This window comes from Sebastes umbrosus, chromosome 19 (genome assembly GCF_015220745.1).
Source record: "Sebastes umbrosus isolate fSebUmb1 chromosome 19, fSebUmb1.pri, whole genome shotgun sequence".
In the NCBI taxonomy this organism is placed as follows: domain Eukaryota; kingdom Metazoa; phylum Chordata; class Actinopteri; order Perciformes; family Sebastidae; genus Sebastes; species Sebastes umbrosus.
The window spans coordinates 20,714,091-20,739,853 of NC_051287.1; the positions used below are offsets into that span (position 1 = coordinate 20,714,091).

General features: G+C 40.6%; 1 protein-coding gene across 4 annotated transcripts; it reads right to left on the reverse strand.

The window, feature by feature from the left end:
- Positions 1-262: 262 nt before the first annotated feature.
- Positions 263-21,157, reverse strand: LOC119478734 (coronin-1C-A-like). Of its 4 annotated transcripts, XM_037753668.1 has the most exons (12): positions 19,020-21,157; positions 9,624-9,823; positions 7,103-7,225; positions 5,595-5,724; positions 5,174-5,355; positions 4,904-5,023; positions 4,418-4,522; positions 4,183-4,328; positions 2,981-3,038; positions 2,644-2,886; positions 1,730-1,731; positions 263-1,284 (listed from the first exon to the last, which is right to left on the reverse strand). In XM_037753668.1, the coding sequence occupies exons 1-12, from the start codon at positions 21,007-21,009 to the stop codon at positions 1,266-1,268; spliced, it is 3,318 nt and encodes a 1,105-aa protein (XP_037609596.1). In that variant the 5' UTR covers positions 21,010-21,157; the 3' UTR covers positions 263-1,265. The 4 variants fall into 4 exon arrangements, with proteins under 4 accessions (XP_037609596.1, XP_037609595.1, XP_037609593.1 ...); XM_037753667.1 differs by lacking the exon at positions 1,730-1,731 and having other exon boundaries at positions 2,640-2,886; positions 19,020-21,156; XM_037753665.1 differs by lacking the exon at positions 1,730-1,731 and having other exon boundaries at positions 19,020-21,142.
- Between the last annotated feature and the right edge of the window lie 4,606 nt (positions 21,158-25,763).

Consider the following 25,763-nt stretch of genomic DNA (forward strand, 5'->3'; position numbering starts at 1 on the left):
AGCAGAGGAGCCAGTGTTTTCCATTTGAATGACCTCATGCAGCTTTAGCACCACCATCAGGCAGGAAAAGAAGCTAACAGTTAACTAAACAGATTGGTAGGCTTTGGGACTGAGGGGTGAGTTAGAGCTGAAACGATTAGTTGATTAATCGATTGACAAAAAATGAATCAACTCCTGCTGACACACAACAAGCCCTACACTAGACCTGCAGGGATAGAGATTGATAAAAGCCAAACAAATATAAAGAAAAGGGGAAAGAAAATCAAGGTTTTCATGTGTAAAATCTTTATTATGTGCACAGAACTGTTTGTCAGGGGTTCAGTGAAACACAAGCTGGGTGAGTGGTCCCTTCCCAACACCGAATATGCACTGGAGAGGGCGACTTCAGTTTGACCCTTAACAGTGACAAGAGGCACCACTACATTTTGCACAACATTTACACCAGAGAGATGCATCCCCCCCCCCCACCCCTCCCCAATAAAACCCAATGTTAAATTTCAAGCCCAGAAGAACAGGAACAAAACGCTTTAAAAGGAATTCTTCCACATTCATAAATCTGATGGTTATCAATGAGCAAACTGACGAGAGGAAAAAGAGTTCAACAGCTATTGTTTAAAAAATATCCAGCTTGACTAAATCAATCTACCAGGTCGTGACCGGAATGTACAACAGGAGAGAAAATAAATGTAAAAGCAGTGCATGAAACCGCACACGACTCATATTTGGCAACACAAAAAAATAACAATGGAAATACTGATGCTACATACAGTTTTTGAGTAGTAAGTACAAACTTCACATGAGAATGTTTTACCACAATTTGAAAAACAAAAAAACAAAAATTAAGACTTTTCCTTCAACAAAAATGTCTTTTCTTCAAACGTGTACATGAGCTGCGAGAGTTTTTTCCTGGTGTGTGTGTGTGTGTGTGTGTGTGTGTCGGGGCGAGACTGGTGTGAAACTGGAGACTTGATGAGGAAAAAAATAAAGTTTGTCTTGGAATGTAGGGCTTGGTCTCATCACGGGGACGATGCCAAGCTCAATGAAGTCGAATCTGGAGAATTTAGCCGTGGCTGACCCCGTCCGTTCCATTCCTCTCCACACACAAAAAAAAAGACGAGCAGTCCCGGGAGGGGGGGGGAGGGAGGCTGCGCCTTACATGGCAACCTTGGAAACCTGGTCTTCCAGTCTGGCGATTCGACGGTCTTGGAGGATGACGCGGTCCCTGAGTGACTTGAACTCTCGGAGTACCTCTTCCAGTTTATCTTCTATCTTCTGGTCCGTTTTCTGGTCAAAAACGGAAAAGAAAGTTAGCTCGGCCGAGTTCTTCAGTCCTCTCACTTGGCTCTTTAGAGTAGGGCTGCATGATTACGGCCAAAATGATAATTATTTTGATCAATATTGAGATCATGATTATTTATCACGATTATTCGTAGCTTTTAGGAACAAAATATTTTTATTGCACTTTCACATTTAACCTCTTCCACTTCTTGAGGGCACTGGCGTCTTCGGCCCACTTTACTTTTTTCAGAGCCTGAAGCGGGGAAAAATCTGTCATGGCCATTTTAAAAAAGGGGTCCCTTGACCTCTGACCTCAAGATATGTGACTGAAAATAGGTTCTAAGGGTACCCACGAGTCTCCCCTTTACAGACATGCCCACTTTATGATAATCACATGAGCTGCATTTCAAATTAATCTTCAGGTTCCCAGCTTTCAGATGATGTATACCACTTCTATGTGACATCTACTGCTGACCTGCTATCTCCTCCTAAAGACCCCCTGTACCCCCCTAAAAAAAGACAAAAACAGGTATATGAAAAAGAGGGTTGGAGTGGAAAAGATTAAATAAACAGACAGCTTTCACGTTGTGCTACATTCCTGCTAATGTACAAATCTTTGCATCCAAATAAGACTTAAAATAAAATTCGTCTTCACCTGAATTTTCGTTCAAAACGAGTAATATACAGTATCACTCTCCTACTCTGGACTGCAACCGCAACAACGTTTTTTTTTTCCGGCTGCTGCTGTAGGGTGTGTGCAGCAGCAGCGGCGGCTGCATGACAGCTCATCAAAAGTGAAGCCAAAACCTCTCTATTGCCCCTCGATGGCTGGCTGTTAGTTTAGGAAGTGCTTGATTTGATATGCATGTTTTCTATGAGCGGAACACGCATTTTAAATGTCAATATCACAGTCAACTATGTTCATTTATATTACAGGAAACCAAAATCGTGATACGATTAATAGTGCAGCTCGACATAAAAGGCTGCTAAAGGTTTCCAGAACTGTTTCCAGAAGATTATGGCGATACCTACTACTGTATCTTATCTACTACAAAACTAGTTTTGCTGGCAGAATGAGCAGGGATTTTACAGGCAATGAAGCCCTCCAAGCAGTTAACATCTTCCCTCACTGCTCCGCTGCATCGTGGCCCAAATACCAAAGTATGTGCTGATCCATGACTTTTGTGAATTGTTCCAACCATAATAATTGGAGTTCAAATGTCAGCAAAAAAATGCTGTGGGAGTTTGAAACATGCAACGCTTTTTATTAGAGGAAACAGTAATAATAATCTGTTTGGAGAACCTAGTCATAAACAAAAATTAAATCTACATAGCTAAGAAATAAGTGGGAAATATGACACTCACTTTTGTGGGCTTTGGAGAAGCGTGCTTCTGGACAGTCGGGATGGTTTCTGCTTTTGTGGCCGGCTTGGTCTCCAGGACGTTCTTCTTGACCACTTTCAGATCCCGGGTCTTTGTGGAGACGTAGCCGTCTTTGAGCGCGATCAGGATGGGACCTCCGTTCTTCCCAGCGAACCACTCCTCCGCCTCCAGGGCGGGATCGGGGCCGGCCGTGTCGGGATACAGGTCGTCCTGGAACAGATCCGACTGGCGGAGAGGACACGGGACACGTCATGACGAGAGGCTAAGACAGGGAACTATAAAGCAGCATATTCATAACCTGATATAAACACAGACGTACCTTACGCGGGACTGTCATGATGATTGGTTCACATTTTCTCTCGTGCAATTTGTAAAACCTACAGAGAGGATTAATATAAATTGATTAATCATACACAGCAAAACAGTTAACGGCAACATATTAACATATTAAAACAGAGACAACAGTAAGAGTAGAAATGATCAGATAGGAATACATTCAGTCAATTATTTTTATTTGTTTAATTTGTCTGTTTATTTTAAATATATTTAAAAACGGTAAAAATGTATTGTTAAAAATCAGATTGTAAAAACTTTGTAGTTTAACCATTTATTGTTTTTAATTGACTTAGATGAGCTCCGTCCCTATTTTCTCTTCTATTGCAGTAAACAAAACTGGTTTACAGAGAACTATGGTGATGTCAAGACCTGAAACAATTAGCTGATTAATTGATTAGACGATTGACAGAATATTAATATGCAACAATTTTGATAGTAGATTAATCGTTTTTCCTTTTTTAAGCAAAAATGCCCAAAACTTCTCCAGTTCCAGCTTATAAAATGTGAATATTTTGCTGCTTTTGATAATCTCCTAGGATACCAAACTGAATGTCTTGGAGTTTTGAATTTAGGTCGCACAAAACAAGACATTTAAATATGTTACTTGGGCTTTTGGAAATTTAGATTTTCACAATTTTCTGACACTGTATAGCCCAAACAATTAACTGGGAAAAACTATCGGTAGATTAATGGATTAAGAAAATAATCCTTAGTTGTGATTCTAGTGATGTCTCCCTTAAAGCAACGTTTGGGTTTAAACAGAAAATCTGGGTATTTTTCAGACAAGTTCTGTAATAATCAAAAATAATGAGCCTTACACCTCTCCCTAACTGGACGCAATTGCAAATGATTGTTTCAGTTTTTCCCAATGAGATGTCCTAACCTGCTCCGTGCCTCAGCGAACAGGCAAAGCGATGTGTCGCTTGTTTGAAAAAACGCTTGCTCTGGCTCTATTTATGCAAAGTTTCGCGCACCTCCAACCTATTTTCACTTGTCAAAATCATCGCTGACAGTAACTGACAGATAATCAATATCACTCTCTATGTAATAAAGGGTAACATCGCTCGTAGTATATCTGGACGATTTTTAATGCTCCATTCGCCAGAGTTTGCTCGATCGCAGTACGTTAGGAAGAGGTGTTATACTAAGTTATATTAACAACAACAACAACAATTTCTGCAATACCTTGCGATTTCACATTTGTTGACATCCAGGCCTCTTTTGGGCATGTATCCCATGCCTCTCTGGGGCTCCTTAGTGGAAAAGGTGTTGAGGTAGTGAACAAACGGCGCCTCATCAGTGATCTCAAAGTACCGAATGCTGCTGTCACCCTGAGGACACACATTCACAGCTCAAAGTCAGCACTTGATTTGAATGATCAGAAATGTGAAAACTGGTATTTCTCTACACGGCCGCTCACCTTCCCACACAGGTAGACTATGCTGGTGTCGGGGTCGTAGAAGGGCAGCAGAATGCCGTTACTGGAGTCCATCTCTTGGACACATATTGGCTCATCCATGTTATCCTGGAAAAAAACACAATTCAGTATTTGAAGCAGCACTAAACTGAGTTGCATGGCACAAATTATACTCTGCAAATACATTACAAAAATGATTGTTAATTAGATCTGGAAAAAGTGAAATTAGTGTTAATGTTACCCTTTGAATTTACCGCCCCCTACTGGAGCTGAGGAGTAATGAAAATGAAAATTTGACAGGAAAAAAAGAATCCTCATTTCACATTCAAGCAGCACAGGAGAAACCACTGACAACATTTGGACTTCTATCACGGGCAGGAAGCCGCACAAAAGCAAGGCTCTACGTAAGACTGTCATATAGAAGGCGGTGTATATTATGTGGCGTATCAGTGTGTTCAGGAATGAATGAGATTTACTGCCATGACATACAGTTTTCCACAGGGCCAGCTGGCGTTCGCTCATGCGGCTGAATCCAGTGGTGAAAATGTTTCCGTCTGCTAAAAAGATCGCCCTCATAGGTCGAGCTCCCTCGTGAGCTTTGTCCTTCTCCTAAAAACAGAAACACACTTGTCAGACTGGGCAGCCATGTTGGTAGGTGCTTTTGAGTCAACAAGTTTAGTGGTGGGCGATTCTGGGAAAGATGATTCCACACAAGAGGCATCCAAATCCCCAAATCCCCTCGCGGCAGTTTCAACTTACCGCAACAATCTTTTTTTTACGGGGGTCGATGACGCGGACCTTCTTGTCCTTGCAGGCGGTGCAGAGCAGGCTGCCGTTGCGGCTCCAGCTGACACTAAAGATAACATCAGGGTGCATGTCCTCCAGGTTGATCATGGCCTCTCCCGTGCCCACGTTCCAAATGACGATCTGGTTGTCGCACCCTAAAATGGACACACGCAGCACAGCCTGACTACACACATACACACACACACCTCTGTGTCCAAGGCTATTTTAAGCTCTTTACATCACACACAAAGCAACATGACAGAAGGCGGCCTGTGAGATAATTGGTCCGATTTGGAGTTCAGCTGTGCACGGTGGGCAAATGGCAGTCAATGATGTAAACGGATATTTCGGTTTGAGGGCACGGAGTGTACCGCAGGCCTCAGTCAAAGGTTACCTGCACTGAGGAGAACGTTGCGAGCGGTTGGATGCCAAGACACGATGCCGACCCTCTTAGAGTGGCCCTCTAACACGACAGCAGGCTCTGAAAGGGGAGTCTCCAGCCCGTTCTCAGGGATCTGCCAAACCTGAGGCAGAAACATAAAACCAGCTACATATCAGACAAAGAAAATCTGTCCACTGAAATGATTGTTACAGTTCTAATACTGAAGAGTGGACTAAAGTGTTAATGCTTACGAAAATATTCATATTCTGTATAAAAAAACACAGACAGCATGACTTTGTATTACTGGACAAGACACGTTTGACAGTGTTATACATGCACAGGAAAACTCCAGCCAAAATTGTATGACAATCTTTGCCAGACACCGGGAAACAGCACGGCAACAAAGCTATAAAACCACACCTTTACCTACACTTACTCAAAGACACTACAAACTCAAGTCTCAAGAAGTACTCAAAATATATTGAATTCAACAAATCTTTAAAAAGGGACTGTGTGTGAGATTTTACATGTATAATCGTTTTTATTGCCAAAGTATGAACAGGTTGTAACAAAACCTAAAAAATTAGACCTTCCGAGACTTTCTGGGTTTCCTCTATCAGCCTGTAGACTGCTTTTAATGTGAAGAATGCGGGAAAATCCAACGGATGTGACGTCATGCACGCTCGCGAGTGCCTTTACTCTCTTCAGCTCCCCTAAAGGGCTAACAGTGTGCAACCATAGCTCATGTTCAGTTAGAAATGGAGTCCGCTAATGCCAACCACCGACCAGACCCCACCACAACTCAGACTCCAGCACAAACTCCACGAAACCACAAAAAAACAAAGTTATATCTAGAGAAGCCCGTCTAGCAAAACAGGAATGTGACCGATGTCGAGGGGGGAAAACTAGGATCAACATCGGCCGGGCCTTTTATTCATGGAGGGACCTTCGTTTGGTTTTGGGTATCAAAACGGACCCCGAGCTGGCAAAATTCCTATTTGACAGGTAAGCGAACATTACTGCCAAGCATGTGAAATATATAGTGATATGTTGATTTTGGCTGTCAAATCACATTCAGTCTTGTGCGTGTTGCCTCACTGTTTTGACCGATGCTCGCTCGCGTCTACGTAGTGCGAGCACAAGCATGAGCGAGGGCAACAGGGTGTTTCGTAGTTGACTTAACGGCAACAGGTGTCACTGTTAACAAGCAATTTCAGATTTTTACATAGAGCCCCTTTAACATCATATGCTTCAAAAAGGTAATAGATTACATTTTATGTAAAAAAAAAACTAACTTTGAAAATGATACAGTAAAAAACAAAAACAAAAAGCCCATCATTTACACCAGGACATTTTTTATTCCACTGGATGTGAGTCTGGACATGTTCTAGAGATGTAAAATCAGACATTGAAGGGTAAAATGTAATTGGTTATATAAATACTTATATTTGCTACTCTGTTAAAACACACATAATATACCAAGAAAAAAACCTCAAAGCTCAGATTAACCACGTCCTTACCATGACCGTGCAGTCCTCCGAGCCGCTAGCGATGACGAGGTCATTATGAGGACACCAGTCGATGTCCAGCACTGGGCCCGTGTGACCACATACTGTAGGGTAGACCTTGTCTATACGGCCAGACTGTTGAGACAGAAGACAAAGAGTGTGAGCTGCGTCCTCCTGTAAGCTGATATATCTGTCAGACAGATATGAAAATGACTAACGGGGCTAATTTAACTATCCTGTAAGTTATATTCAGTCCTTTGCAGGACTACAAGACAATTACTGACTCTTCTATGACCATCACATTGCAACTTTATCACACATCTGTCCTCTGTCCTAGACTAACAACAGAGAGCTAGAATAATAATTGTACATTTTCAAAAAATGACACTCAGAAGTCAACTGAAAGTTATTTATTTAATATCACACAAGACCTGCTAACATGTAAACCAGTATTTCCCAAAGATAGCATTCATTTGTGGTGGTCGACCATGAGAGGAGAGGGAGATACTGAACTGTGAGATTCAGCAGCAAATCCTCACTGAATTCACCAACAGAAGGAGAAGGCTTAGCGTCATGAATACGTTTGATCCTCTGGGCCTTTTATGACCCCAAAGAATCATTGTAATATGAGGACACAGTACCATTTTACTGTTATGACTAGGGGTTGGGAAAAAAAAAATTGATACAGCATAGTATCACGATATTTTGCGTGGTATCGATCCATGGACATCAAGTATTGATCTTTTATCATATAAACTTATTAACATATTAAACTCTTAACAATCCGACGGACGCTATTCTGTTTTTCAGAGGTTGTAGCGGGCTCAGACTGAACATATGATATGATATGAAACTAGAACATAAGGAATCGATTGGTACCAACCATGTCATGTTGTTCTCGGCAAGAACGCTAAAAAACGCTCAAAAGTTAAGCTACATTTTTGCGAGGAAAAACTGGCCTGGCCATTTTCAAAAGGGTCCCTTGACCTCTGACCTCAAGATATGTGAATGAAAACTCTGAGATAGACAGAGGGAAAACTGTATCTTATTAGATAAAACAGATGTTGACCAAACGCATAATTTGCAGTTGAAAAAAAAAGAGTTAATAAATCGCAATATGCAAATACCGCAAAATGTGCCTCTGGTGATTCCCACCCCTAGTTATGACCTCATCCACTGACATCATGGTTGGACATCTGTCTATCTGAATAGCCCAATGTTACAGTAGCTTCTCCAGAGGCAGGACTTTATAATACAGTGAATATAAATCAATTAACCCAGTGGCACAGCACCCGTCCCCTCTGTGAGTATCACGTGTTCAATGAGCCAACAGTAACAGGATACACATTGAATGCCTCTACCAGCAGGCCGATTTAAACATTGATTATCTGTGGTTTTTACTATAGATACGAGCCTCAGGGAACGGCAGGTCAGGGTCACAGCAGCAGTGTGCTGAAGGTCTGCTGACCAACAAGCCTATGGGATTGATTTGCTACGTGCTCTGAATGCTATACTATGACACAGCGTAGTGTTACAGTACAACCCTTGTCTCTCTGGGTATGCTTTTCAACCTCTGTGGCCAATTTTGGTCCTCAGCTGCCAGCGTCGTGCAGCTTTTTATTCCTAACTGACAGTTAAAGCCCCTATGTGTAGGATTTCAAAATGTCACAGCAGAACAAACAAACTGAAAAACACCATCCCTTGAGGTCCGACTATTTAAACCAGGGCTGCCCAAAGTGGGCCCGCAATAGGTTCAATTTGGCCCGCCCGTATGTTTCTAGCAATTTATTTTTTGTTAATTAAAAGACCCACGGGAATGCCGGCGATCTCAATGTCTGAGTCTGCAGCAGGCTGTTTTAGAGCTAGAGTGAAGATGCTGTGATCATTTGAAACAGGAAACCCTAAGGAATCTATTGGTACCAACTATGTCATTTAAATTTTGACGAGGAAAAACAGGCATGGTCATGTTCACAGGTGTCCCCTTGACTTCTGACCTCAAAATGTGTGAATGAAAATGCGTTCTATGGGTACCCACGAGTCTCCCCTTTACAGACATGCCCACTTTATAATAATCACTTGCAGTTTGGGTTGAATGCAGTATAAATGTGTTATTTTAGCCTATTCTAAAAATGGTGTATTTGAATATTTCTGCATAGTGGGGTCCCTAAACAATCTTGGAATTACATAAATTCGGTATGACTGGAAATGAACCCAATTGTATTCAGCAGGTGGGTTTTAAGGGGTTAACAATGCAAAAGCGAAAAGTATATTCAATTGGGTAACTTGGGATCTTAGTACAATTCTGCACCTTAACAATACAATACAATACAATACAATACAACACAACAGGTGTATGCTTTTGGCCTGTGGCCCACCATTAAGTTCCAGTTTTGGCCCTCCAAGTGAAAAAGTTTGGGCACCCCTGATTTAAACGCTCTACTTTTTCGAACACTTGGACCTCACAGCTCATCTGTAATGGACCTTCAAAAGATCTTTTTAAACCCCTTAACTGAAGTGAAAAGGTGCCACTCACCTTTTGTAGAGGAAGTACAAGAAAGGCTCCTCCCCCACTGGCGTCTATGATGATGGCAACAAACTTAGGGTTGACGGCACAGAAGGAGCTATCCCATGTGACCCTGGACACACGGATGTCATCGTAGCACTGGTCGTTCCTCACGGCCTGACCGAAGACATGGCGGAACTTGCTCTGTCGCACAACTCGCCGCAACATATCTGTACAGAAAAACAAGAGAATAATAAGTGGTTGTGCCCAGAAATTTAGTAATTCTAACATAAAATAAAATGTATGAACCCTACAGAAAACCATTTTCAACACAGAAGCTGATCCTATAAAATCTGAAACTGAGCATCCTTCTGTCAGCATTGCCGAGGAAACCTTGGGGTTTGGTTTACTGCCAGCACAGTCTGTCTGATCTGAGATTATGTATATTAACTGGGACTGTGAGTTTGTTCCTGTGCATGCAAAGGAAACAGATCAGCTCTACCTACTGGCAAATATTTGAGGTAAACTATACATGAGACACATTTTTTCTCCAGCTGTGTTTACCTCCTTATCTCAGTGTGTGAGACCGAAAGTTCAGCAAAATGTTGTTGACTAGTAGGCAGGAAGAATTAAATTAAACTACATTAAATGAATTTTTATATAGCGTCAAATCATGACAGAAGTTATCTCAAGACGCAACCGTAAAGCAATGTAAATTGCATTTTTTTGGGTATCAACATATGATGAGAAAAATTTATATCTGTGATTGTACTGTTCTCCCATTAACAAGAACATTATAGAAACACAAGCAGAGATAGTAACCTACAGTAAATCAAGTTAAAAACTGGACATCTGGTTAAATTCATGTACTGTGTATTTCATTATTTCAGTGTGTGGATGTCGTTTAAACTGGAGAGCACTTATGCTCATTTTACTGCGACTACATGACGGCACAAATTTAGTGGTCATTAATATTTCGGCTACCTGATGACGCCTCAGAAAGTTAAATTAGCTCCACTTCTGCAACATACTGCAGAATGCAAATTTGAAGCCCGGCAGTTTCTTATTATACAGCAAAAATCACAATCATGCGACTCTTCTTGGTCTTTAAAAAGCAAGCCACTTCCTTTCTACGGGAAATGTAGGTTAATTAAGAATGGCATAATTTCTTGTGTAACTAACAGAAAATAGAACAAAGTTTAAGTAGTAAGAAGACAGAATTGCTATTTCATGAAATTGGGGGAAGACATAAAGCTACTATTTTAGGGTTTTCTAGTGTGGTTGCAGTAAAAAGGTATGGATTTATGAAAAACGGCCGCAGGGATGATTTATTTTTACCACATGGCCTTTTGCTGCTCCACGATTCTGGAAATGATCTCTACTGTTGATCGGCATTTAATGATCACATTGTGGCTCAGTGCACCCTCAAGCATATTCACCTCTTCCTGTTTCTTCTTTAACTCCCATTTCTGCCTCCAGCTTCATTCATTGAGACTAAACAGTTGTTTTCACAGCAAATTCCACCGTTGGCATTTTGACAACTTTGGAAACGGTTAGATCTGATTGCAACCAAAACCTGAAAACCAAACACGATGGGGATTCTCCTAAAAATTCATTGTCTTATTCCAAAAAACTATCTTTGATACCTGAGGGAGATTTTCCATCAGTTTAGTGGCATGTTTTGCTGTGTAATTATGCGGAAAATATAGTGTCTCAGGGCGGTAATTAAGCTGACAGTCTGAAGCAACATACTGAGCCGTTACACAGGCTGCAGGATTTTTCTCCAGTTATCAAACCACAAGTCTGTCATCACACCAAACCACCTGCTTCTTCACATTCAGTCATGGATTATGAAAATGGAAAAGCTGAATCACAGCCTTTTTGATCTGATAAAGAAACATGGATTTTTCCAAAATCTTCCTCAGCATCACTGAGTCATATTTTACAGCTTTGCAAAGGACTGAACAGATCTTGCATCAGCACAATCAAATCTTATCTCTGATTTAAAACTGTCATATTAAAATAGCTTTGTTGTTTATTTTAAGCAGACCAAAGTACCCATATTTTTAATAAATGTTTTTTTGTATAATTTTGGTGTACTTTTTTGTACTTTAAATGATGATTAGGACAGTTAAAATGTATAAATACAAAAAAATAACCAACAATCTGAAATCAGCAAAATAAGATTAAAGCCTTAAAAGGGCCAGTTTGTTGGATTTGGTGGCATAGCGGTGAGGTAGCAGATTACAACCAACTGAAACCCGTGTGCCAAGCGTGTAGGAGAACCACGGTGGCCAACACAAAAACGTTAAAATTCGAATGTGCCTATCTAGAGTCAGTGTTTGGTTTGTCCGTTCTGGGCTACTGTAGAACATGGCGGCCGATTCCGTGAAGAGGACCCGCTCCGTATGTAGATATAAACAGCTCAATCTAAGGTAACAAAAACACGATTCTTATTTTTAGGTGATTATACACTACAGAAAGCACACTTATTAACATTATATTCCCATTTCTGCATATAGATTCCTCTAATTGCTATGCACTGTTCCTTTAAAGCCCATACACACCAATTATACACCCACACAGGTGTTTTCAATTATTTGGCCTGATTAGATCTCCTCTCAGGACAGGGTGTGTACTGACAGTGATTGATTGACACTACATATTTATTTTTCTTACACAGAGTTGATTTATGATACTTGCATGGTTAATGTCTAGACTATGGAGTCAAATGAGTATTTAGATTAGGGCGGTTATTTTTTATTGAGATTAATCTGTTGATATTCTCTTGATTAATCCATTAGTTGTTTGATCTATAAAATGTCAGAAAATGGTGAAAAATGTCGTTTCCCAAAGCCCAAGATGACGTCCTCCTCAAATGTCTTGTTTTTAGGGATGCACCGATACTGACTCAAATAGCTGGATCGAGTATCGGTGACAATGGGGACGATCTATTAAATGTAATCTTATGATTATATACTATATACATTATATACTGAATTTTTGTCCAATGTGTTTTTGTCCAAAGTTTTGACCAATGTGTTGCTGCATTAATAGAAGTATATATTTGAATTGTAATTCTTGTTAATTTTGAAGATTTTTCACCAAGTTGCTGGTTTACGATTTTATTATTTAAATAATGACTAACAATTAAATAAATGTATATCTATGTATTTATTGGTCACATTTTGTTTTGTTAGTAAAGCGATGTTTAAGTCAAGCCTGATATTGCCTTACACATAAAAGAATGATCCCAGTCTCTTCCACACAGTGAGGCATACAGCTTATTAATTAATCACTGGTATCAGATCGGTACTCGGTATCAGCCAATACCCAAAGCCCAGCTATCGCTATCGGTATCAGTACTGAAAAAGTCTGATCGGTGCATCCCTACTTGTTTTGTCCACAACTCAAAGATATTCAGTTTACTGTCAAAGAGGATTTACAAAACCAGAAAACCTTCACATTTAAGAAGCTGAAATCAGAGAATTTTGACTCTCTTTTCTTAAAGAAATGACTCACACCGATTAATCGATTATCAAAATAGTAGGTGATTAATTTAATAGCTGACAACTAATCGATTAATCGTTGCAGCTCTAAATTAGACAACTTTATGGTGTTTTCAAAATAAACATTAAAAAAAATACTGATGCAAAAAACAGTGTAAAAAAATGGGAACTAACCATAAAACTTCAATCAACATAACTGCCAAATTCTGTGAGAAAACTTCATCTTCTCATATGGACTTCTTCAAATCTTAGACGGCATCCTCTTCCCACATATACAGACAGAGCATACCAGTACTGTACATGTAGCACAAACACATTCATGCAATGTTTCAAGAGTCGCTTAAAGGGTAATTTAATTGCTGTTTTGTAATTGCTTTTCCCCATGTTGTCCATGTATCTGTATTCATGTTTTTTATTTTTTCCCACTCACAATGTTGTTTGGTTACGATTGCCCAGAAGTCATTATAGATATTTAAATCAATATCCTCACAAACACTAACCATACACTTCCACGCAACACACACACACACTTATCTTTTTTTGATATATTTACTGTATTGTATTGTTGTTACTGTATATTATTCATTTATTTTTTGTTATATTGTATCGTCTTAAATTGTGCAAAACAAATAAACAAAACATCTGTAACTTATCATTTATGAGAGAAATTAACAGTTTAAAGGTAGATTACTAGACCCTTTTTATGAATCAATGCCTGGACAGCACATGACTACAGTTTACGGCAAACCAGAACAGCGTGTTCCTTGAGCCAATATTAGAGCTCATTTCAAGGAGCCGCTACACTCACTCCAAATATGCATCTGACTAAATGAGCTGCTTCATTCAGCCCCTGCAGGCTTCAGTTGATGCCACACATCACAACGTGCTGCTCTTTACCACCATATCACCACCCAACCACAGGGTATTACTGGGGATCAGGGTGGTGGACTGCCTTGTTTCAGCAGTTACAGACTAGTGCTGTGATATTATTATTATCCTGGAGTATAAGAATGTATCTGATATAAATAAAGATGTAGCCCTGCAGGAGTCTGGCCTCCCTCTGTCTGGACTAAATGGGTGGACACAACAAAAGACGCTATCTCTATCACTAGAGGTCAATTTTCGATAAGATTTAGGGGAAGCAAATTATGGAGTAGCTTTTCACATCTATCAAAAAACTGTTCATCTGTCAAATGTTTCAAAAGTCGCCTAAAGGGTCATTTAATGCTGTCTTGTAATTGCTGTTCCCCATGTTGTCCATGTATCCGTTTTTATGTTGTTTTTTTCCACTCACAATGTTGTTTGGTTATGATTGCCCAGAAGTCTTTATATATATTTAAATCAATATCCTCCTCACAAACACTAACCATACACTTCCACGCAACACACACACACACTTGTCTTTTTTTATATATTTACTGTATTGTTATTATTATATATGTCTTGTCCTAATTGTTTATCACTATTATGTAGTCATATTATTTCTTTATTTTAATCTTAAGATTAAAATAAAGAAATAATATGATTAAAATAAAGAAATAATATGACTAAAATAAATAAATAATATGAGATAAAATAAATAGAGATAAGAGACAATTGTCTCTTATCTCTATTTATTTTATGTTGTATAGTCTTAAATTGTGCAAAATAAATAAATAAATAAACAAATAAACAAAACACTATCACTTTAACTCAGCCTAAGCTCATAATAATAAAAGCATGTTGCATTTATTAAGACTTAAGCTGAATATAGCACATTAGATCAGTGGAGGTGTGAACAGCTGCACTGTGCTAACCTTAAACAATGGCTGCTAGCTAACGTTAGCCGATGCTACCTACTAAAGCTCGGTGTGTCCCCTCCTCAACCATTAAAACAAGCAGCTATAAACTAAAACATCAACATCATAATGAGACTATGGTTTTAAACTATACTGTCAGTGTTTCTTCAGTGTGTTAACGCTGTGGGGACATTTTTATTCAGAGATAAGTGAAGCTAGCTATGCTAACGCTAGCATCCTCTGAAACAAGGGCAGATGTTAGTGAGCTCCAGATGTTGAGAAGGAAACAAAGCATGTGTGGTTTATGGACACGTGGTGAAAACAGTTTGATATGCAAGATGCACGTTTAAAGGGTAGTGATGGTAACCGTGGAACGTGTTCCGCCGCACTGCCCCGGCAGCGCGGCAGCTGTTACCGGGGTTACTGGTCCCGTCTGAAGAGCCGCGGATACCCGGAGAGACGTTACACCGCAGAGCAGGAGGAGAAGACCCGAGGGGAGTGATTCAATACAGAAATACATCACACAAGTAGCCGTAGCCGTGTGTATTATGTCCATGCAGGGCTGTCCATGTAATGTTAAATGTGTAATTTGTGTTTGACTGCTCCAAGTAGCCTGCACAGTGTGCTCTGCATCCGAACCGTTAGCTGCGGTGGACCGCCCATCAGTTAGCTAGCTAGCATAGCTGCTAACGGTTAGCTACTAGCTGCTAACTGCTAACTGTTGGATGCCAGCTGTTAACTGTTAGCTGTTAACTGCTAACTGTTAGCTTTTAGCTGCTAACTGTTAGCTGCTAACTTTTAGCTACTAACTGTTAGCTGTTAGCTGCTAACTGTTAGCTACTAACTGTTAGCTGCTAACTTTTAGCTACTAACTGTTAGCTGCTAACTGTTAGCTGCTAGCTGCTAACTGTTAGCTGCTAGCTGCTAACTGTTAGCTGCTAGCTGCTAACTGTTAGCTGCTAGCTGTTAGCTGCTAGCTGCTAACTGTTAGCTGCTAGCTGCTAACTGTTAGCTGCTAGCTGTTAGCTGCGGTGGACCGCCGCCAGCTGACGCAAGTGCAGATATTTCCACCCAAGGTTTTTTGGCTGCTCCCATTCTCCAACCCCATCCAGCGAGCTAAATGGATGCTGCACAGCCGCGACCGACATAGATTACATGCAAAATACAACAATGCAAAAGACACTTTTCATGCTTTTCTTACCTCCTAAATCTATGCAAGCTTTTCGTAAGCACGGGGGTAATCAATCACAACACATGAATCTGGTAGTTTAGGCGCGCCCTTATCCTGCAGGACGTTGCTCTCTAGTATCCCTTGTCTCCACACAAAAAAAGCTCTGCCGTTTTGCACTTATTCCCCCTCCTCACTTTGCAGATATGTGGCCTCTGGAGGAAGTGCTTTAAATCTAGAGGTATTTCTGGATGCCAGTGAACAAATAGAGCATCTCCTGTCCGCTTCTTCTCACCTGCGGAAGACTAGCAATCGTCTGCTCTCATCGTTATTAAATTCAATAGGATACGTTGAAGACCCTGCTACGGCACATGCGCAAAACGAAAAGTCAGATTTCATCTCCCAGGGCAGTGAATGGGGATGGGGTCTGCAGGAAAACTGGGTTTCTCTCTGCATCCTCCTCGTGGTTTTATTGAAATAGACCTACTGAATGAATGCATTTTTGTTCAGCTATGCAAAAAAATTTGGATTTTCATCGCCAGCAGCATCTTTTGTGTCATGGTCCCTCCCCTCCCCCCTCTGTCCCATCCCATCCAATCCCACCCCAGCCTGCACCCTCCAAACACAATGAAGAACCCCCCATAGTATATAATGCACCCACACTTCACATATTCGGAGGAATCTTTTTACATTTCTATATTAATGTTGTCACAGAACATATTTGCACTCATTAGGATTGATTAAATGCAGGGTTCTCAAATTAGTTATACTGTTTTTGATAATACAAAGTCTCAAACATCATAATGAATGTCAGTGGAATCTGAATATGTCTGTGAAACGAGCATGAAAGCTCATTCTTGACCTTGGAAATAGTAGTATTACAAATCAATCCCAACTCAAGAGCCACTTACTACCTTTTTCCCCCCCAGGTCTTTCCACCCTATCACCTGGTCTACTTCGTCAAGGTCAAGAAGAGCATTCATAATTTTAATTTATAAACTGACACAGATGAGAAGTCCGAAAGTGGATCCATCTCCACGACAACTGGTAACTGAGAAGACCATGTGATACATATGTTGACGACCTTGTGAGTTGGTCTGCACTTATTGTACGTGTCCACAGGCTCCGTCCTTTCCACGTTTTCCATTCATTGTCTATGTAAGCAGCCGTGCAATGCATTCTGGTAGTGTGACGGCGCGATTCGAGACACGGACCGTCACGCTGGCCGCTCCTCATTTGCATAAAGTTGAGGTCTAGGCTACTTTATGCAAATCCGGCGCGTCCGATGCGACTCGCCGCCTCTGGAAACTCCCGAGAAACTTTTAAACTAACCGTGGTCGATCTAAAATAAAGACAGATTCAGCAACTGCATGATTTATTTCTTGCATAAAATGTTTTCAGAAACACGTTTCGGTGAACTATGTTCATAATATAAGAGAAGAAAGTTTCTAAACGAGCCGCCATGTTGGTTCCTGTTTGAAAGCTGGGAGCAGCAGCCCACCAGTGAGAGCGTTCATCCAATCAGGTGCCTAGTGCCTTCTGTCTAGTGGCAGCCTATCAAGAGTCCAATGCTGGGAAGTGAGACGATCCCTTGTGATAAAAAACGCCCCTGTGGACATGTACTATTACAGTACATCTACTGTAATGATATAAAATAAACAGTTCTGAGTTACTGGATAAATATTGAGTCATCTAATATAATCCTAAATCAGAACTACTTTCGTTATATTCCATTTTAGAAAGATGTCATAACAGCTTGTTTAAATCATGAATGAATGAATTTAAACTAAATGAATGAACGGGAGATGTGGAAAGAAAAGTCATGTATTTGCTTCTGTCTTTATCTGCTTATTTCTAAAAGGTCAAGGAGTTTGGAGCCTATCCCAGACAGTAAGCATTAGCAGAAGGCGGATAAACTCCTGCCATAGACAAAGTTTAACACATTAATACTCTCATTTACACCTAGGGATTAATCTGAGTCTCCACTTCACCCTGAGGGGTGTGGGAGGAACCTGAGGTTAAGATAAGATAAGACTTTATAGTCCCGAAGGAAATTTGTCTTGGACACATAAAGTATCTGCTGTTAAGAAATATAAAATAACAAAGTGCATACATACATATAGTACATACACAGGCTGTCGCCAGTCCACATGCACACAGACACAGTACCTACAGTACATGCATAGACTGCCACCAACCAACAAATGAGACTGGTGAGAGGATGAACTCGATCAACTGATTAACTTAATGACAGGAAGATGAAACGTGGATTTTTGTTTTGTTTGTCTTCAACCATCATGTAAATGCTACGGAATCACAGTTCAGACCATGTGAAAAAGTTGTCTGGGAAAACCCTGCTTTGTTTTATATTGAATCACTCTCCCAACCAGACAAGAAAAACAAGACTCTTGATCGAATTAGGCTTAAAAGTTTAAATGTATATTAAATAACAAGACTTTGATCCTGTTACATGACAGGCAGAGCATGAATACATCAGCTGCTTTGAATAAAACCGTAAAATCAGAACAATGAGCCATAAAAGAGGCAAAAAAAAATCCCCTTATATGGTTTATATAAAATATAAAATAAACAAATATTTCATTTTTTGTATTATTTTATCTAAAATCTGCCAATCTGTTAATTTCAGGTCACAGTAAAGTCAAAACCACAACTTTTAAAAATGTCTTCAAGATGTCAACGTTTCTCTATAAAACTTAATTCCTTTTTTAAATTTCATCAAATTAGTTTTTAATAGGTTTCATATAACAAACAGAGAAGTGTTTTAACTCAGAGTAAACCATGAATCCTTGAAGTTGTACCATGACATTTGAAGTGATGTGTTTTTCACATGACAGTCTGTGGTATGCAGTTTGGAAAGTACCCTCTCCTCCTAATATAACACACAAGTGCTTTTAGTGTATAAAATGCTTTGATAAGAGAATAGAACTGAAGTTTCCAACACTTCACTTACCTTTCTTTGGAGGTGGTGGAACCTCCGGTGGTCTCTCTTTGGATTTCTTTGGGACGTCAAAGGCATTCTTTATTTGGGATACTTTCACACTTGGACCCTCCTCTGCCACCCGAACCGGAGCTTTGGCCCCTTCAGGTTTGACCCGGGTCTGATGTCTCTGCATTTGATTTCTTTCTTTGATCATTTCTGCCACAGGCTTGTACGATTCCGCCTCAGTGCCATATCCTGCATCCCTATCGCTACTGTGGTTGTCTCTACGCTTACCATAGTTACCACGGCTGTCGTTGCTGACTTGGGTGCTGACTCTTTCAGGAAGGAGCTCAGGGTAGACTTCTCTTTTCCCTGAACAAGCAGGTTTTGGTGGTTTGATTTCATTGTGTGATAATGTGACCTCAGGTATGTGAAGAGTCTCTGCGGACGCAAAACGATTTGGGGGCTTTTTCGCAGCAGTAGGAGGCGAGCTTTTAAATCTGGATCGCCTCTCCAAGAACACTCTTCTCTCCAACATGTCCAGGTCTTGCGGCTCTTCCTCTGGAGACAGCTGTGCCATACGTTCACAGTAGTCAAAGTCGACCATGTCTCCGTACCGATCATCCATGCGTCCGAGCGAATCATGTTCCCAAGGGCTGAGGTTGACCGACAGCCGGCGTACGTCGGTCGGCGCCGTGTAAGTGCCCCTTTCGTCCCACAGCAAGCACATGTCCTGATTAGCTGGAGTGTTGCACGGAAGATCCTTGCTAAAATCAATAGTGTGTCTCCTCTTGACCTTCTCCTCAGAGCGCAGATGATCTTTGCCTCTTCTTTGCACATCGGTAGACTTTAATTTTGCAGTTTTGAGCTTTATAAATGGGTTTTTAGGTTTTTTAGGGACAGGCGGAGGTGGACCTTTAACTTTGGGTTTTTCTTTTGGCACAGATTCATCTTTAGAATCACAGAGTTGCGTCGGCATCGATGTGTCTCTCTGAGGCAACAGATGAGTTAAAGGCGGAGGGGTGATGACAGCAGTGAAGCAAACAAGCTTGCTCTCCCTCTTTAAGCTCGCGACCTGTATTTTTCCATCACAGCATTCATTCTCTGGCAGACGACAAGGGATTAAATCGCCCTGTTCCAATGAAAATGGATTGTCTTCAGAGCTAGGGGGCTCAACCTTTGGGGGGTGAGAGTCCTCTTTCTTGGTACCTGCTTTAGCCCTTTTAGAGACAGCGCCAGCAAACCTGCTCTGATGGGACGGATCTGCTCCCACTTGTGTTTTTTGTGCAATAAATCCTGAATCGTGGCTTTCTTTATATTGATTTTCTGATTCTCTTAAAGAAGGATCCACCTTTTCTAAGCATGGTTCCCATTTTGACTCTCTGTCCCTACCCTGTTCAAGCACGCCTTCTAAATCCTCGGTGCTCTTTCTTATTCTTTTCACCGAGTCGCTGTTGTTTTGTGTTGACAGGTGCTCCCTATTAATATTAGTAGAAGCTTTCCCCTCGCAGTGGTCATTCACGTTTTGCTCCCTCTCTGCTCTTCGTCTCCCAGTTGTCTCGGCGTCGGCAGCTCCAACACGCCCGGCTCCTTTTAGCCGACACCTGCTGTCTGTCACTTCAGCCAAATATGGACCCATTTCCCTCTCAAAACAGACTTCGGGCGAACTCCCAGCTTGTGCTTCCACGCTGTCAGTCGTGACTGGAAGTGTGTCAGATCTTCTCCTGCTTTTCTTCTCATTGCCCTTTTCTTGCGGGGCATTCCTGGAAGGTTGTGTTAGGTTATCGCCACTAGCAGAAGAGTCCTCCTCAACTCTTCTTTTAATAGATGATTGAAGATTCTTGGTTTTTATCCTTTTGCCAAAAGTGCTGTCCCTATCTGATGGCATCGAAGTCTCATCCTTCTCAAGCACCACAAAGTCCTCCTCATTGGTGGGATCGTATTTGGTCCTGATTTGAGTGTCAGGACCTAACTTGCTACGACCAAGTTCTGATTTCTTCCCATTTCCCTGCTCCTCCATAGCTGTAGTCCCAGTATAGACCACAGCCTTACTCTCAGAGCCTCGCCTTTTGTTTGAAGTTTGTCTCGTCTCCTTAGGGCTCGGGACAGTTTCTGACTCCTCTGCAGTTCGAGTGACACTCCGGCTCTCCCTGTCTCCACCCACCCACTCTCCCCTTGCGCTAGGAGGGTGCTCTCGCTGACCTAGAGGCCTGATTGGTTGCCCAGTTTGGGGGTCTGTACGTGCAGAAGCGACTGTGAGCTCCCCTGCGTGCCCAGTGGCCGGGCCGCCGCTGATCCCACTAATCCCACCAATACCCTGAGGGGTCGCAAAACTGCCATCGTCCTGATCTCTGCTCTCATCTTGATGTGCCGTCTCTGACTGCTCTGTCTCTTCAGTTTGCCCCGACCAATTTGAACTATCAAGCGACTCTTCATCCTTTTCCGACAACCTCTCCAGCTTCTGGCCCATGATTGTTGTTCTGGAAAAGAGAGAGACAAATGTCAATCTCCCCATCCCAATGAAATTAAATCACACAACATGCATTGGCATCTATTTTTAACCAACTTGAACCTTTCTCTATTTTTGTATATTCTTCTACATGCTTGCCCTCTCATGGCCTCTCTATCCATCTATCTCCCCCTATTCTGTCGGAAAGGAATGCAGTGGTGGCTATAATTAAAGCTGGTCTGACTGCTGCCAGTGAGTCAGGACGCCAAAAAGGAAACAAGACAAGTGAGATAAGAGGTCAGCCGCCAGGTGCCAAGGTCAAATAAAACTCAGAGAAAATGTGATCTAATAAATGCCGCCAAAGACATGAGTTATAAAATAATTTTGATGCTCTCTGAAACCAAATTAATACGTCTTGATTTACAATAAAGCCTTGCTTTTATATGATTTGTAAGTCTAATAACTGTCCCCCGAGAGCCAGCACAATGTGAGACATCATGCACTGTCCATTACTGGTTTGGAGACAAGGCGTGTTTGTGCTTCCCCTTCAATCCATCTGAATGTTTATGGTTGTTTTGGTTACAGGGTCTATAGAAAGGTCACCTGGAATACGTGATTCAAGTCACAAGTGCTTTGACTTCTGATCCGAATTGTTTGCCCGGGACTCGATGAGAACAGAGTTTAACCCCCGACATGTTGGATGACGGTAGAGAGATTATTGCAAAGGGAAAACAGCTCAACAGACTTTAAAGTGGCATGTGGAATCTGAGTATTTTTAGCTTACAAACAACCAACTGAATGTGTTGTTGCATCAGGTATGTTTTCCAGGAGCATACACTTGATGAAATGCTAAGCTAATGTTCTTTTGATTTCATCGGCTGGAAGGTGAGTGAGGAAAGAGAGGTGGCTGAACCTCTTCACCCTGCATCTGCAATCATGCGCTCTGCTGCTTAAGCTATTTCAAGCCCGAGAGGCGCTGAGTGACACTTCATTTTTATTCAGGCCCGTCAATTTAACCAACGGGCTTGTCCAAAGAACATAAATGAAACTATTCCCCTTGAAGCTTTACTCCTGTTTATCTATAAATTATGTTTCTTGTTGTCTACACCAGCGATACCCAACTCAGGGTGCTTGTAGGTGCAGAGATTGTGGATTGGCTGAATTAATTTGATCAAAGATCAAAATTACAATTTGATTATAAAAACATATCCACATATGGTGCCAGCTGAACACCACATGCCCTTACAAAAAATACGTTTATTCAAGTGTGCTATTAGTATACTTCTTTTAAACTTAAAATAAGAGAGTATACTTTCAGTTGACTTTTTATGTACTTATCAGAGATATACTTAACAAAATTATACTTAAATATACTTGGCTTATACTGACAAGTATACAGAAAAGTCTAAGTGTACTTGGCAAGTATACAGAAAAGTCCAAGTATACTTGGCTTATACTGAAAAGAATACAGAAAAGTCTAAGTGTATTTGGCTTATACTGAAAAGTATACAGATAAATATAAGTATATTTGGCTAAGTACTATAAGTGCACTAATAATAATAAAAAATAATACTAGTAATCAAACTAGTAGTTTACTGAGAGTATACTTTAAAGTGTACTTTCATAAACTAAAAAGTGGGCTACAAGTACTGTATATAATAAACTAACAGTATACCTATAAGTTCACTAGTAGTATAGTTATAGTTGCAGTACAAAATACAACTTGGATGTAAACTAGTTGTGTCCTCAAAGTTAACTACTCTTACATTTAAATTATACTTTTATAAACTAAAAAGTGGGCCAATTTAGTCCCAACAAGTATTGAAGTAGTACACTTACAAGTATACTACTAGTACATTGATATTAGTATACTTATTACATAAAGTATACTTGGGTATACTTAAAGGGACTGTTGTAAAGTAGTAGTGCAGTAAAAGTTAATTTATTGGCTTCCAAAATGTAGTGGAGTAGAAGTAGCATAAATTGGAAATATTCAAGTAAAGTACAAGTACCTCATAATTGTACTTCAGTACAGTACTTGAGTCATTGTACTTAGATACATTCCACCACTGGTACTAGCTCTGCTTTGCTGGTATGACGTGGCTCACAACAATCCACGACAGATGCGTGCTCTTGCAGCTTTAGTGTATCTGAAGTGTTATTTTGGGATGGATGTGTTATAGTGGCAGCAGTGGGAAGCATCTGTGACATCAACTCGTGAAACTCCCTCCCTCGTATATCTCTTTCCATCTCCCATTCCTGTGACTCTTCTCATGCACACAGTTTTATAAGAGACTTGTGACTTTGAGTACACAAACTATTAGCCCGGCCTCAGGGTAGGTTTTGGTTTTCCCCATGCAGCAGCATACTGTGCCTTTAAGTGCATCACATGTAATAAGCTCAAATTCAAATAAGCAGTACGACAGGATCATATTCAGACACATAATCTAGTTTGACAGTAAAATTTTCACAGTGTTCTGCAAGGCAGGGTCATAAAACCATAGATGTGCAATGTACCAGCTCATAATAAGCTATTTCTGTGGCTTGAATAACATAGTTCAGTATACATAACCACGGGAGCGTACATATAGAACACAGGCATGGCTCTTTTGGACATGAAGATTCTTCTATAACTGAGGTAGAAAATGTTAACTTTTAACTGACCTTTAACTTATTGTAACTGTAGCATTTACCGTGACAATCAATACAGACTATTCTTCTTCTGATCTAATAAACTGCATGAGATGAAATCATCACAGATATAATAGGTAGATACTCACTGAGGCCGTGTGCTCTGCCTGCCCGTCGTCCTGTAGGACTTTGGTCTTCCAGGAAGATCTTCGCCTCCAGCTGTCACCTGCCTCATGATGTCACACTGACTTCATTTGACTAATTCAATAAGAGCGCTCTCTGCCCTGTCCATTTAAGATCAACACAGTGAAGGCCAGAGGAAGACAGAGGCGATTCATATGATGCAAACATGTACAGTATATTGCAAAAAAAGGCATGTTAAAGTCGTAATATAGATCCCTTTTTTCACCAAAATGTGTACAAACAATGAAAACAGTGTGCTGAGCTTAACCGAATGAACAGATTATGCAGAGGAAATGGTTTATTTCCATGATAAACATTAGACTGGACATCATTTTAACAAAATGTAAAAAAAAGTGCATTACACATGAACATTGGCAATGTACAGTACAGTACACAAAAGTTAACAAAAAACAATTAACGTAACAAAATCTTACTCCCAGGTAGGTTTTTCCATGTTTTTCCACTCGTCTCGACCTCGCATGCTTTGGGGCAGACTTGTGCTCTATAAATACACTCTATAAATGCCTGGATCCCCCTTTTTAAATTACAATATGTCTTAATATCCTTCCACATAGTCCTCGACGTCTGGCTCTTAAGTAGGATTGTCAGTTTGATGCCTGCTGCCTGGGAATAAAAAAATTCAATCGTTGCCATTTTTAATAGAGCCTGAAGATATTTGCCTAAATTAGAGATGGCCCAAAGTTGTTTTTTTTTGCTGTGGTACAAACACGAGAACTTAATTATGAGTACTTCTCAATACACGGTAGCATTATCAGTGCTTTTCTTAATATCGAACCACATCTGCAAGCTAATGTACTCAATAGCAAATTGTAGAGAAAAATATATACAGACTGGTAAATTTCATCCATCCTATCTAATGTTTGAATGTAAATGATAGTTCTCATTCCAGCAAGTAAGGTTCCTCAGCCAGCTATTGAACCAATACAGTGTACCACAAGTTTCAACAATATCAAACAAATACAATATTATTATAGGCTATTAATAAATGGAAGTCCATCAAGTATGCGCGTGTCGGGGGTGGAGGAGGAGGCTGCTGTGCATGAGCTTTATGTGTGTTTGCATACATTATTATTTTGTGCCGTGTTATACATTGCAAGGAGCATGGTTATTATTGGGAGTGAGGAGGGTTAAGTAATGTACAGAAAGCCAGACCATCAACACGCTCACAGAGACTTTTTGCCAACGCCTGTGATGATGTATGATAGAGCTAAGGCCAAGGTTAAGGCACTTAAATACAAACACAAATTCAAAAGATGAAGCAAACGAGCAAAAATGTGGTGCTGTGGTCTGGGAACGCAAACAGAAGGATTTAGTGCTCATAGCACGCTGATCGGGCCCACCTGTCAACATACCGAGAACAACTGGCTTAAATAGAGTGCTACGGGAGTGAGTCCTTAAACCCGGAAGTGAGTTAGCATTTCAGCACTTCTGGTTTCCTCGTCTGGAAGTCAATGTTTTTTTTTAAAATGGGTTTTTATTGATGCATATTC

Bases quoted from the DNA above. Each gene is read 5' to 3' on its own strand.
- LOC119478734 (XM_037753665.1), bottom strand. From the start codon at position 21,009: ATGGAGGAGCAGGGAAATGGGAAGAAATCAGAACTTGGTCGTAGCAAG. The intron at 9,824-19,019 runs GTAAGTGAAGTG...TTTTCTGTACAG, and splicing joins TCCACCACCTCCAAAGAAAG to ATATGTTGCGGCGAGTTGTG. The intron at 4,523-4,903 runs GTATGTCATGGC...GTTTTTTTCCAG, and splicing joins AGCTGGCCCTGTGGAAAACT to GATAACATGGATGAGCCAAT.